Source organism: Acipenser ruthenus, chromosome 8 (genome assembly GCF_902713425.1).
Source record: "Acipenser ruthenus chromosome 8, fAciRut3.2 maternal haplotype, whole genome shotgun sequence".
NCBI lineage: Eukaryota > Metazoa > Chordata > Actinopteri > Acipenseriformes > Acipenseridae > Acipenser > Acipenser ruthenus.
Window position 1 is genome coordinate 22,274,071 of NC_081196.1, and position 14,732 is coordinate 22,288,802.

Here is a 14,732-nt window from a genome sequence, read left to right on the forward strand (position 1 = left end):
TGACAACATATTTAAACAAAAATTACTGTCTGCAATGCAATACTTGTTTTCGTTTCTCAAAAAAATACAAATGGCGTCCTGTAATTTTCAATGACTCTCCACAGAGAACCTTGCCTTTAAATGCTAAGATTCGTGCATGCGTAGAAAGGCTAAAAAAGGCAAATTCTAGCTTATTTCCTGCTAAAGGAAGTGCCGGTGTCATATCATATACATATACATATTACCCCTAGCTATTAACTTAAGTTATTTTTTGTAATATTATTGAAAACCCCGAACTCCGAAATCTGAACAGATTGCTACATACACACAAAAGACAGTGCCTTTGTTTTGTTGTTTTAACATATATTAATAACATTTGTTAATATTGTAGCATGCACAGAGGAAGGCAGCAGGAGGGGCGGTACGTGATGTAATCACACACAAAGACATAGGCTCGATATACGCTCCTTGCAAAGAAGACGGCTCTTTTGTACAGCGGCATTGGCGCTGTGCTTTAGTGTGCGAGGTCTCGTGTTCGCACCCACCCACCGCCTGTGTGTGGATTGCCTCACCCTGTGTGATGCGCCTGCCTGCGTTAACCGAGATCGCCACAATATACTTTTATAGGGGTAACGAAATTTGAGTAGCTGCAGCAATGAGAGAGCCCTGTGCCGAATGGCTTGTGTGCTCGCAGCGATGCTGAATGGCTTGCGTGCTCTTGGCGATGCTGAATGGCTTGCGTGCTCGCGGCGATGCTGAATGGCTGGTGTGCTCGCCGCGATGCTGAATGGCTTGCGTGCTCTTGGCGATGCTGAATGGCTTGCGTGCTCTTGGCGATGCTGAATGGCTTGCGCGCTCTCAGCGATGCTGAATGGCTTGCGTGCTCGCGGCGATGCTGAATGGCTTGCGTGCTCTCGGCGATGCTGAATGGCTTGCGTGCTCGCGGCGATGCTGAATGGCTTGCGTGCTCTCGGCGATGCTGAATGGCTTGCGTGCTCGCGGCGATGCTGAATGGCTTGCGCGCTCTCGGCGATGCTGAATGGCTTGCGTGCTCGCGGCGATGCTGAATGGCTTGCGTGCTCTCGGCGATGCTGAATGGCTTGCGTGCTCTCGGCGATGCTGAATGGCTTGCGTGCTCGCCGCGATGGTGAATGGCTTGCGTGCTCGCGGCGATGCTGAATGGCTTGCGTGCTTGCGGCGATGCTGAATGGCTTGCGTGCTCGCGGCGATGCTGAATGGCTTGCGTGCTCGCGGCGATGCTGAATGGCTTGTGTGCTCGTGGCGATGCTGAATGGCTTGCGTGCTCTCGGCGATGCTGAATGGCTTGCGTGCTCGCCGCGATGGTGAATGGCTTGCGTGCTCGCGGCGATGCTGAATGGCTTGCGTGCTCGCGGCGATGCTGAATGGCTGGTGTGCTCGTGGCGATGGTGAATGGCTTGCGTGCTCGCGGCGATGCTGAATGGCTTGCGTGCTCGCGGCGATGCTGAATGGCTGGTGTGCTCGCCGCGATGCTGAATGGCTTGCGTGCTCACCGCGATGCTGAATGGCTTGCGTGCTCGCGGCGATGCTGAATGGCTTGTGTGCTCGTGGCGATGCTGAATGGCTTGCGCGCTCTCGGCGATGCTGAATGGCTTGCGTGCTCGCGGCGATGCTGAATGGCTTGCGTGCTCGCGGCGATGCTGAATGGCTGGTGTGCTCGCAGCGATGCTGACTGGCTTGTGTGCTCGTGGCGATGCTGAATGACTTGCGCGCTCTCGGCGATGCTGAATGGCTTGCGTGCTCGCCGCGATGCTGAATGGCAAGCTCCATATTTGCATCTTCTTCTTTTCTCATGGAAGATTGGCCAGTGATCGAGTTTGTCTTTCCTGCAATCTTCATTGGCTACAGATGTCTGTCTACTCCTTTTGTTGGGTACTTCAAGCTCAGCACTTGGTCTCCCCCTCTTTTTCATTTTGCCCTTCCAGCACAAGGATTGGGCAATGTCAGTCTTGAAGGTGAAAAGAGATATCTGTTGCTTTCAGCTGACACTGCAGTCATCAGTCGCACGGCGGTACATCAGCCATGCCACCACAGAGCACAAGTCCATCATGTGGAAAAATATCTGCATATAGTACTTCTTGGAACGTACTTTAGTGCAGTACAGGGCAAGAAGGGAATCCAGCAAGTCCACCCCTCCCATGAACTTGTTGTAGATCCTAACAACAGATGAACATTTCACTTCCACCTGCTGGTTTGTCTTCTTGTCCCACCTTTTGATATTGGTGCTGGGATGTGCCCCTACAAAGTTGCTGAGCAGGTGGACAGACCTGTTGTCCTGCCATTTCACCAGCTTGAGTTCACACTGACCTGCAGCCGCAGTCTGCTCGATGAATGATCCCCACCCCATCCTCTTCATTTTCAAATCTGTGGGCATTCTATTGTTTGGGACATCATTCTACAGGGGTGCTAACACTAGCTTTATGAGGGTGTTGGCCTCTTAACTCTGGTGTTGAATGTGCATGTTTTTTGTTTTCCACAAAAGTTGGCTACTGTAATTTTTCTGTCTTGCATTGTGATCTGTGTCTCTGTGTCTGTTTCCTGGGTCATGTGACTGAGAGGTGTCTTCACTTTCACTGCCATCAGAAGAACTGTCTGCACTAACATTAGATCCTGTAAAAATATCAATTAATAAGTCATGGCAACCACTAATACAGTGCCTATAGAAAGTCTACACTCCCTTGAACTTTTTTCATTTTTTGTTGTGTCAGTGCCTCAGAGTTTCATGCATTTGAATGAGGATTTTTTTTCCACTTATCTACACACCATACTCCACACTGTTAAGGGGAAAAAAAGTTTTTATTGAGAAAAAAATTATATATTAAAAATACAAAACTGAAAGGTCATAATTTGATAAGTTCCCACACCCCTGAGTTAATACTTGGTGGAAGCACCTTTGACAGCAATTACAGCTTTGAGTCTGTTGGGATAGGTCTCTACCAACTTTGCACACCTAGATTTGGCAATATTTGACCATTCTTCTTTACAAAACTGTTCAATTATTATTATTTGTTCCAGGGCAACTTACAATTGTTACAAGATATCACATTATTTTTACATGCAGTTGCATTATTTATTTTACACATTATTTTTACATTACCCATTTATACAGTTGGGTTTTTACTGGAGCAATCTAGGTAAAGTACCTTGCTCAAGGGTACAGCAGCAGTGTCCCCCACCTGGGATTGAACCCACATCCCTCCAGTCAAGAGTCCAGAGCCCTAACCACTACTCCACACTGCTGTCAAGTTCCTTGGGGAGCGTTGATGGACAGCAATCTTCAAGTCATGCCACAAATGTTCGATTGGACTAAGGTCAGGGCTCTGACTGGGCCACTCAAGGACATTTACCTTTTTGTTCCTTAGCCACTCCAGTGTAGCTTTGGCTGTGTGCTGTGGGTCGTTATCATGCTGAAAGGTGAACTTCTGTCCCAGTTTCAGCTTTCTTGCAGAGGGCAGCAGGTTTTCCTCAAGGACTTCTCTGTACTTTGCTCCATTCATTTTCCCTTCTATCCTGACAAGTACCTGTGACAGAAATATAATGAGTTCTGGTTGTAAATCTCCCTCCCAACCTGTGAGGGCGCTAAGCAGCGAGGACAGAGTTCTTTTGACAGGCTGGACTGACAGTTCTTTCCCGGGTCGGGGAGTTGGCCAGTCTGGAAGAAGGCGAATCTCTGTTGCAAGAACGTATTGACCCGGAAGGTAAACAATGTAGCAGCCGCTGATTGTAAGGCAGCTGCATTAGTTTACCAAGGGGTTATGCATGACAGCATAAAAAGGAGATGGAGACTTGTAATCAATTGCTTCGCTTGGGTTCAGAGACGCACGGAACTGGAAGGACCGGGAGAGTTCCCAAAAATAAACGATAAATATTTGTGAGTGTTTTGTTTGTTTGTAGCACTGTTAGTAATCGTCTTTTGTTTGTAAATTCACTAGACGGCTAACACGTCTCCGGAGCTGTCGCCTTGGGCCAGCACTACCCGGAACAACAACACCACAGTCACTGTTATTTGTTATCACCCACCTTGAGCACTACTGCACGCACCCAGACTTGTGATTTGTGTTAGTAGTATTGTGGGAGCAGATAACGTGTTATTATTTGTTTTGTTTACAAATCATTATTATTATTTTCCTGCCGAGCTTTACACCAGGGGTGTATTGCTGGAGGATTATTGTTTGGTCGCCAGACCAGGATTTGTGTAAAAATAAAAATAACATTTCCAAATTGGATTACAGTTTTCACGTGTGATTGTTTCTGCACTGCATCACCTCTGCATCCGGTCTTAATCAGCAGCCACTTTGCCACAGTGCCCCAGTCCCTGCCGATGAGAAACATCCCTATAACATGATGCTGCCACCACCATGCTTCACAGTAGGGATGGTGTTCTTTGGGTGATGCACTGTGTTGGGTTTGCACCAAACATAGCGCTTTGCATTTAGGCCAAAAAGTTTCATTTTAGTTTCGTCAGACCACAAAACTTTTTTCCACATGGCGTGTTTTTTTGCATACTTCAAACAGGATTCAAGGTGGGCTTTCTTGAGTAATGGATTCCTTCTTGCCACCCTACCATACAGGCCAGATTTGTGAAATGCTTGGGATATTGTTGTCACATGCACACTTTGACCAGTCTTGGCCATAAAAGCCTGTAGCTCTTGCAAAGTTGCCATTGGCCTCTTGGTAGCCTCTCTGATCAGTCTCCTTCTTGCTCGGACATCCAGTTTGGAAGGACGGCCTGATCTAGGCAGGGTCTTGGTGGTGCCATACACCTTACACTTCTTAATAATCGTCTTGACCGTGCTCCAAGGGATATTCAAGGCCTTTGGTATTTTTTTATACCCATCCCCTGATCTGTGCCTTTCAACAACTTTGTCCCGGAGTTCTTTTGAAAGCGCCTTGGTGCTCATGGTTGAGTCTTTGCTTTAAAATGCACTACCCAGCAGAGGGAACATACAGGAACTGCTGAATTTATCTTGAAATCATGTGAATCACTACAATTTAACACAGGTGGAGGCCACTTAACGGTGTGTGATTTTGAAGGCGATTGGTTACACCTGAGCTAATTTAGGATTGCTATTACAAGGGGGGTGGACTCTTATCCAACCAAGCTATTTAAGTTTTTATTTTTAAATAATGTTCTACAGATTTCTAGAATATTTTTTTCACTTGGAAGTTGTCGGGTAGGATGTGTAGATAAATGAAAAAAATACTATTTTAATGCATTTTAATTCCAGGCTGTAAGGTAACAAAAGGTGAACATTTTGAAAGGGGGTGTAGAGCCTAATATACACCCTCCCCGAATTCCAGCAATGTATCGAATGGGTGGTGTACTAAAGTAAAGATAGATTGTGTGTGTAAAATATCTGTGTGAAAAGATATTGCTATTATATATATATATGTAGTAGTATAATAGACACTTAATATTTGCAATTTTCTTTCACCTCAATACTAAAATGACAACACTGCTACCTCACCTGACTTCTCTCTAAGCTCATTAGAGTCATTATCTGAGCTACTTTCTTTACCTTACTCATCACTGCTATCTGGTGGAATGCAAGGTTTGTGCTGTTTTCCTCCATAAAACACAGAAGGTGCAATGCCTGCCATCATATACTGTATGCTGTATAAAAGAAGGAAATTCATGCACCTTTAGGATTTTGAACTGGCTTTGAATAAATTTGCCAGTTTGTGTAAATTACAGGCAGCAAACGGCGTTGAACTTAAGAATACGTACATTAGTGATCATATCTGTCACAACTTCATTGGGGCAATTGCCTACACAGAGAAATCAGACAGCAGATTTAATTGAACAGAGCAGGTTTGTGTCGGTTTTAGCTGATGGAAGCACTGACTCCAGTATTATTGAGCAGTAAATAGTCTACATTAGGTTTGTACAGGATAACAGAGCAGTTACATGGTAACATGTAACACTGTTAAACAAGCAGATGCACCTGGTGTATTAAGAGCGATAGACAAAGCTCTTGATAGTGTAGGAATTGATCAGGAAGTGTGGCAGAAGAAAGTTGTCTGTGCAAACTGGATGGAGCTGTCATTATGATGGGACAGAAAACAGGGGTGGCTGCACATTTGAAAGAGCGGGTACCACACACAGTCGTAATACATTGCATAGCTCAGACTGGAATTGGCTGTGCTTGACGTGGTCAAAAATGTACCTTATTTACATACATTTGAAGAGACAATGAAATTGGTGTTCAAAATGTATTACTACGCTACAAAAAAGAGACGTGAACTGATGGAAATAGGGGAATGTCTTGATGAGAAGCTTGCTCATTTCAGTGGACTTAAAAGCACCAGGTGGCTACCAAGCAGATTGAGGAGTCTGAAGGTGATCGAGAAAAACTACAGTCAATGTTACTGTGACAGAGAGCGAATGAGTCTTGGTGTTAGATCTCCCTCTCGACCTGTGAGGGCACGGGGCACGAGGAACAGAGTACCCTTAATGAAATGGCACGACAATTTATTCCGTAGGGTAGATGGAAGTCGGTCATTTCGGAAGGGGGCGGAGCCACGGCACCCGAGCTCAGTGACCCAGACGGTAAGCGGCGTGGCATCCGAGGATTGGAGGAGCGGATGCGCTCGTTAACCTCGGGGTCATGGGCGAGGGTATAAATAGAGGGCATGGCTTGAGTGATCTGTTCCTTTGCATATGGTTAAATTACATAACCGAGAAGGAGCCCGTATCGTGAAATAAACCGTGAGTGTTTCGTGTCTGTGTCTTAACACTGTGTGTCTTGTGTGTTGTTTTTCACTGAAGATTACTGAGCACGATCCGGAGCTGCAGCCGCAGGCCAGCGAAAAACCCAGACTTCACCACTCACCTTTTCCACTACAGGAACTGTCTTTTGTTTGCACCATTAGCACTTGAATCACGCACTGTCTTTGTGTTTGTGTTTTGTGTGGGTGTCTGAACGGGACTTTTTGGGGTTACGGGTCAAACCCGTGGATTACAAATAGAAGTGATACACGCCGCTGTATCACTTCCAGCACTATTATTATTTGCAGGTTTGCCTTAAGGCTCTGGACATTTATTAAATTAAATAAACACCCTTGCACCTGTACCAACGTTGTCTGTGTGATTATTCTGCACTGCACTCACCTGCACGTCGTTACCACTTTGCCACAGTTACTCATATGGAAAATCTTGCCAGTAGCCGTAGCCAAGACACCAAACCAGAAGATGCATCCCAAGCAAAAGGAATAGTGCTAAAGATGAAGACAGAGAAGTTCGTTCACTTTCTGCATGCTTGACTACAGCAGCATTGTAGCAAAATGTAGCACACGTTTCCAGTGTGACTACATTACATCACAAAGGCTAATCATTTGGTAAAGAGCACACGTCAGACCTGCTTCGGCTGAAGACGGCACCTGGAGATTATCAGAAATCCCTCGCTGGCAATCTTACAGAAGGTAAATATATATTCATTGTTATTAAATACTAGATGGCGGCATAGGTAGTAAACCTGGAACTGGTAATGAAAAAAAAGTGCATATTAAAGTGCATGGTACATATTTAAATAGTATTGTTCATATACAATAATAATAATAATAATAATAATAATAATAATAATAATAATACATTTTGGTTTACATAGTTATTAATGTTTAATGCGCTTCATGCTGCAGAAGTGTTTGCATGTTTGTGACATCTAGTGGCCATATCCCGCTGCTGTTCTTGTTGTATCTAAATATGGCATACAAACACAGAAGCAGCATGTGTAATTTCTTTACAAAAGCAAGAGAAAACGCAATTTGCAGTCTGGAGTTCCCTTTCAGTCTTGAAATGTCAACCATTCCGAGTTGGGAAATGACCCTTGTGTCACATGACCTGAGCACATATTTAAAAAGCTGCCCAATAGGCCCGGTGTGACCACGTGTCTGTTGCATTCTGGAACAAGAAACTACGTCACACAGCAACCTTTGCAACCTGATCAGACGTGTCTTCGCTTTATTATTATTTATTTCTTAGCAGACGCCCTTATCCAGGGTGACTTACAGTCGTAAACAAATACATTTCAAGAATCACAGTACAAGTAATAATACAATTAAGCGCAAGATAAATACAATGACTTTGGTTCAAGCAAGTATAAGTGTGACAAAATACGATTCAATAATACAACAGATAACAGTGTCAGTGAAAGTTACATCAGGATATAATTAAATACAAATACTACAGATTAAATAACACTAGGCAGATTACAGTACTCTAAAGTACAGGATTAAATGCAGTAAAATAGGGGGCAGATAAGAGCAAGTAAAGCACATTTAAGGAAGGGTGATAAGTGTCCCAGGGGGAAAACAAAGGAGTTTCTGAAGAGGTGAGTCTTGAGGAGGTGCTGGAATGTGGTCAGGGACTGGGCAGTCCTGACATCTGTAGGAAGGTCATTCCACCACTGCGGTGCGAGGGTGGAGAAGGAGCGGGCTCTGGAGGCAGGGGAGCGTAAAGGAGGTAGAGCCAGTCTTCTAGTGCAGGCGGAGCGGAGAGGTCGAGTGGGGGTGTAGGGAGAGATGAGGGTCTAGAGGTGGCTGGGTGCAGTTTGGTCAAGGCACCTGTAGGCTAGTACAAGAGTCATGAACTGGATGCGAGCAGTGATCGGGAGCCAGTGGAGTGAGCGGAGTAGTGGAGTTGCGTGGGAGAATGGAGGCAGAGAGAACACCAGGCGAGCAGCGGAGTTCTGGATGAGCTGGAGCGGACAGGTGGCGGACGCAGGGAGGCCAGCCAGGAGGGAGTTGCAGTAGTCTAGGAGGGAGAGTACCAAGGCCTGGACCAGGAGCTGGGTGGCGTAGTTGGTGAGGAAGGGTCGGAGTCTTCGGATGTTGCTCAGGAAGAAATCAGCAAATGGAGATGTGCTGAGAATAAGAGAGGCAGGGGTCCAGGGTGACTCCGAGGTTCTTAGCGGAGGAAGAGGGAGAGAGTGTGGTAGATTCCAGAGGAACAGAGATAGAGAGATCAGAGGAGGGGGAGGAGGAGGAGGGAAAGAAAAGGAGGTCAGATTTAGAGAGGTTGAGTTTGAGGTGGTGCGAGTGCATCCAGGAGGAGATAGCAGACAGACAGGTAGAGATACGGGAGGGGATGGTGGAGTCAGAGGTGGGGAAGGTGAGGAAAATCTGAGCATCATCAGCATAGAAATGGTATGAGAAACCATAGGATGCGATGAGGGGGCCCAGGGAGCGGGTGTAGAGAGAGAACAGGAGAGGACCCAAGAGTGACCTTTGAGGGACTCCTGTTGAGAGAGGGCGAGGTGTGGAGGTTGCTCCACGACAGGTTACCTGGTAAGTGCGGTTGGAGAGGTAGGATGAGAACCAGGCCAGAGTAGTGCCAGAGATTCCCAGGTCAGCGAGAGAGGATAGTAGAATAGAGTGATCAACAGTGTCAAAGGCAGCAGAGAGGTCGAGGAGAATTAGGACAGAGGAGAGAGAGGCAGTTCGGGCAGAGTCTAGTGAGTTGGTGACAGACAGGAGGGCGGTTAAGTGGAGTGAGCAGAGCGGAAGCCAGATTGGAGAGGATCGAGCAGAGAGCGGTTGGACAGGAATGCAGAGAGCTGGCGGTGTACAGCCCGCTCGAGGGTTTTGGAGAGGAAGGGTAGGAGGGAGACAGGAAGGTAGCTCTGGAGGGAGGTGGGGTCGAGGGTAGGTTTTTTGAGGAGGGGAGTGATAGAGGCTTGTTTGAAGGCAGAGGGAAAGAGACCAGAAAGGAGAGAGGTGTTGAGAAAGGAGGAGATGAAGGGAAGTAGAGCAGGAGCAGCAGCTTGAAAGAGGTGAGTGGGGAGGGGGTCCAGGGCACATGTGGTGGGTTTGTGACCCTGGAGCGGGGAGGAGAGGTCAGAGTCTGAGAGGGGCGAGAAGGTGGAGAAGGAGGGTGAGTTAGTAGGGGATGCAGTGGGTGTAGGGGTTGGAGCAGGAGGGGGTGCGGGGGAGGGAGAGGTGTTAAAGAGTTTGCGGATATCTGAGATTTTAGAAGTGAAAAAGGAGGCAAAGTCATCAGAGGAGATAGAGGAGGGAGGAGAAGGTAGAACAACGTGGGTTGTTAGTGGAGGCTTGGATTACAGATTGGAAATAAGTACATTTAGCAAAGGAGTAGATGAGAAGGAGGAGGAGAGGAGAGTGCGGTAAAGGTCTAGGGCAGCAGGGAGTTTGGTTCTCGTCCATTTCTTTTCAGCAGATCGCAGTGTGATTCTTGCTGAGCGGAACGCAGAGGAGAGCCAGGGTTGGGGAGGGGAGGGGCGAGCAGGTCGGGAGGTGAGGGGACAGAGGGAGTCGAGGGAGGAGGTGAGGGAGGAGAAGAGGGTGGAGGTAGCAGAGTCTACGGAGAGTTGTGAGAAGGAGTCGATAGGAGGGAGGTGAGAGAGAGCAGTGGAGGCAAGGACAGAGGGGGAGAGAGAGCGGAGGTTACGGTGAGAGGCGACACTGGGGGTAGGAGGAGCAGGGAGAGAGGGGAGAGAGAAAAAGAGATGAAATAGTGATCAGAGAGATCCAGGGGGGTGACAGAGAGGGTGGAGGGGCAGCAGGCCCTGGAGAAGATGAGGTCCAGTTGACGGCCAGCTTTGTGGGTAGGAGGGGATGGAGAGAGACAGACAGAAGTCGAAGGAGAGAAGGAGAGGGAGGAACCCGGCAGAGTGGCTGGGGTTGGAGAGATGGATATTGAAGTCACCTAACTGGACAGTTGGGGTAGACAGAGAGGGGAGGGAGGAGAGTAGATAGTCGAGTTCATCTAGAAAGTGAGCGAGAGGCCCAGGGGGACGGTACAGTACAATTAGCAGGAGTTGACAGGGAGAGGTTAGTTGGACTGCATGAAATTCAAAGGTATTAACAGAGAGTAAGGAGAGGTCGGAGGGTACAGAAAAGAGTAAGGAGGGAGAGAGGAGAAGACCAGTCCCACCTCCCCGTCCAGTGAGACGCGGGGTATGGGACAGGACGTTTTTGTGAGAATCTTTCTCTTTGGAGACTGTTTTTGGTATAAAAGTACCTTGCTATTCCTCCTCGGAAGCCGGCTTGCCCCTTCCTTTGGATGCGACAGTAGTTTCTCTTATAGGCTAAATCACACGGCTGTGTGGCTTTGGCAGCTGAGAAGCGTGTGCTGCTGTTTTCAGCCTCGTCCATTTTGGATTTTGACCTCCACAAATTGTTTTGTGTCTCGGTTTCTGGTCCGCATTCGCGCGTTGTGCCCAACAGAGTTGTGTTTTTGGGTTTTTTTTCCAAAAAAAAAAAAGAAAATACTGTTCCTGTCTTCAAACCAGCTACAGTTGTTTTAGTGTGCTGCGTCTCGTAGCTCCGGCTCGGCATCTTATAGCACATTTACCCAGTGCATAGCACTTCATGAATAGCATTTTGGGCCTTTTTCGGTGGTACATGGCACTCCCGTGCATAGTACCCCATACATCTATCGGTAGTCCGTGCGTCATGCATTAGCCGGTGCATAGCCCCGGTACACTCAGCACCCCCGTGCATTGTACTGCTGTGCATAGTGTCACGGGTGGGGTGACCAGGGGTAACCGTAGTAAACCTGCTTGTAGAATTGTAATGACTACGCCACCTTGGGTTTGACAAGGACAAGGACCTTGATGACTGAGTAGACAGTAATTTCCCCAATGCAGGTTCCTTTTATCCCCGGGTTCCAATATACACACACTGGAGCTTGGATAGGTAAAAACAATTTTTATTGTTTGTCAACAGGGTTAAAATAGAATACAAAAAACTACACAGCAACAAGTTTTAAAAAAAACCAAAAGACAGGGAAAGCCACAAAAAACAAAAACCACACCAGGCAGTCCCCACCTGTTGGTAGTTTCTCTAAAAAAAAAAGGAAAGGTTACTGTCCAAAATGGCAGATAAGCCAAAAAGAAGGAATCGGTCTCTGATAGCTCCGGGGGGTCCTCAGAGACCCCTGTCCCCGACGTCCGCTTCCCTCTCAGCCCGAAGCCGCAGCGAACCTCACCATGCCCACCGCCCGGACCTCCAACCACCGACTGGCCAACACCTTCGATGAACCTGGAAAGAAGTGGGGCAAAGGAAATGACCGTCAAGAAGCGTACACTCAGGTAAGTAGAATTACCACCACTACCCAGGGGTTCTGGTTACTTCCCCTTAGCCTATCTTTAAACCCCGCGTGTCTCCTTTCTCTCTCGCCGCCGTTCCTGGAACTCCGACATGGCACGCTGGACCTCAACCCTCCACGCTGACTGGTAAATATCTTTGGACCCGGATGCTGGACCTCGAACCTTGGGACAACAGTAAGTAGAATGCTGGCGGACCTTGAGCTTGTCCTGGCAGGACTACAAAGAGATCGCTCAGCGTGGGTAAGTGCAAAGTACAAAAATATTAAAGATAGAGCAGTTCTGGAAATGATTAAAGTGCAAATGAAATAATGTTATCTCTTCTTGCCCTCAGACCCTTGGCCATCTCCCGGGACCACGACCTTGACTCTACTGGGGAATGGATTGCCCAAGGAGTGCAAACCAGACACAGCAAGGCAGTTACGCAAAATAAAAATCTATTTGTTTGTAAACCAAAAAAATGTCTTGAGTGTCAATAATTCTCTACACCAACCCATTACCACATAAAAAGGTAGCTCGAACACAATCCAACAGGGGCAGGTGATAACAAAACAAAATCCCTCAAAAAAAAAACATAAACTCCAAAAAAACAAAAATCCTAACCAAGTCCTTCTGCAGCAAAGTCCCAAATAGAAAAAAACAAAAAACTCCAAACCCGTTCCTTTGTTCCTGCAGTCAACCTTAGACTGCTCCCAAAAGTGTTCTCCGTGCTGCTGTCTCCTCGCTATTAGAACAGAAGAACATAAGAAAGTTTACAAACGAGAGGAGGCCATTCAGCCCATCTTGCTCGTTTGGTTGTTAGTAGCTTATTGATCCCAGAATCTCATCAAGCAGCTTCTTGAAGGATCCCAGGGTGTCAGCTTCAACAACATTACTGGGGAGTTGGTTCCAGACCCTCACAATTCTCTGTGTAAAAAAGTGCCTCCTATTTTCTGTTCTGAATGCCCCTTTATCTAATCTCCATTTGTGACCCCTGGTCCTTGTTTCTTTTTTCAGGTCAAAGAAGTCCACTGGCTTGACATTGTCTATACCTTTTAGGATTTTGAATGTTTGAATCAGATCGCTGCGTAGTCTTCTTTGTTCAAGACTGAATAGATTCAATTCTTTTAGCCTGTCTGTATACGACATGCCTTTTAAACCCGGGATAATTCTGGTTGCTCTTCTTTGCACTCTTTCTAGAGCAGCAATATCCTTTTTGTAACAGGGTGACCAGAACTGAACACAATATTCTAGGTGAGGTCTTACTACTAGTGAATTGTAAAGTTTTAACATTACATCCCTTGATTTAAATTCAACACTTCTCACAATATATCCAAGCATCTTGTTGGCCTTTTTTATAGCTTCCCCACATTGTCTAGATGAAGACATTTCTGAGTCAACATAAAGTCCTAGGTCTTTTTCATAGTTCCCTTCTTCAATTTCAGTATCTCCCATATGATATTTATAATGCACATTTTTATTGCCTGCATGCAATACTTTACACTTTTCTCTATTAAATTTGTCTGCCCAGTTCTGAATGCTGCCTAGATCATTTTGAATGACCTTTGCTGCTGCAACAGTGTTTGCCACTCCTCCTATTTTTGTGTTATCTGCAAATTTAACAAGTTTGCTTACTATACCAGAATCTAAATCATTAATGTAGATTAGGAATAGCAGATGACCTAATACTGATCCCTGTGGTACACCTCTGGTTAACTCGCTCTGTTTTTTACATGTTAACCATGTGCATGCATTTCCTTGAATCCCTACTGCGTTCAGTTTGAGAATTAATCTTTTATGTGGGACTTTGTCAAAAGCTTTCTGGAAATCTAAATAAACCATGTCGTATGCTTTGCAATTATCCATTTTCAATGTTGCATCCTCAAAAAAGTCAAGCAGGTTAGTTAGACACGATCTCCCTTTCCTAAAACCATGCTGACTGTCTCCCAGGATATTGTTACCATATAGGTAATTTTCCATTTTGGATCTTATTATAGTTTCCATAAGTTTACATATAATAGAAGTCAGGCTTATTGGTTCGGTTTTGTCTCCCTTTTTGTGGATCGGTATTACGTTTGCTATTTTCCAGTCTGTCGGTACAACCCCTGTGTCAAGAGACTGTTGCATGATCTTGGTTAGCGGTTTGTAAATAACTTCTTTCATTTCTTTGAGTACTATTGGGAGGATCTCATCTGGCCCAGGGGATTTGTTTATTTTAAGAGCTCCTAGTCCCTTTAACACTTCTGCCTCTGTTATGCTAAAGTTATTTAAAATTGGATAGGAACAGGTCGACATGTCGGGCATGTTGTCCGTGTCCTCCTTTGTAAAAACCTGTGAAAAGTAATCATTTAATATATTTGCTATTTTTTTTTCTTCATCTATGATTTTGCCATTTGTGTCTCTTAGACATTTAACCTCCTCTTCGAAAGTTCTCTTGCTGTTATAATATTGGAAAAACATTTCCTTCTTTTTTAGCTTGTGTTTGCAGTTCCAAGTACTCTTTCTGTGTACTTTGTTTTTGGTCCCTTTTAAACGCTCTGTAAAGTGCCTTTTTTCGCTGAATAATTTTTTTTAATTGATCTATTAAACCATTTTGGCCATTTTTAGATTTAGATTTGTCTACTTTTGGGATGTAATTGTTTTGCGCCTCTTGTACTACATTTTTAAAAA

At 45.8% G+C, this 14,732-nt stretch overlaps 1 protein-coding gene across 1 annotated transcript; it reads right to left on the reverse strand.

Moving 5' to 3' along the window:
- Positions 1 to 837: 837 nt before the first annotated feature.
- Positions 838 to 1,857, reverse strand: LOC131737852 (zinc finger protein 497-like). The gene has a single exon (XM_059029636.1). The coding sequence runs from the start codon at positions 1,855 to 1,857 to the stop codon at positions 838 to 840; it is 1,020 nt and encodes a 339-aa protein (XP_058885619.1).
- Positions 1,858 to 14,732: the final 12,875 nt, after the last annotated feature.

Excerpts from the sequence above, each read along its gene's own strand:
- LOC131737852 (XM_059029636.1), bottom strand. The coding sequence starts at position 1,857 with ATGAAGATTGCAGGAAAGACAAACTCGATCACTGGCCAATCTTCCATG.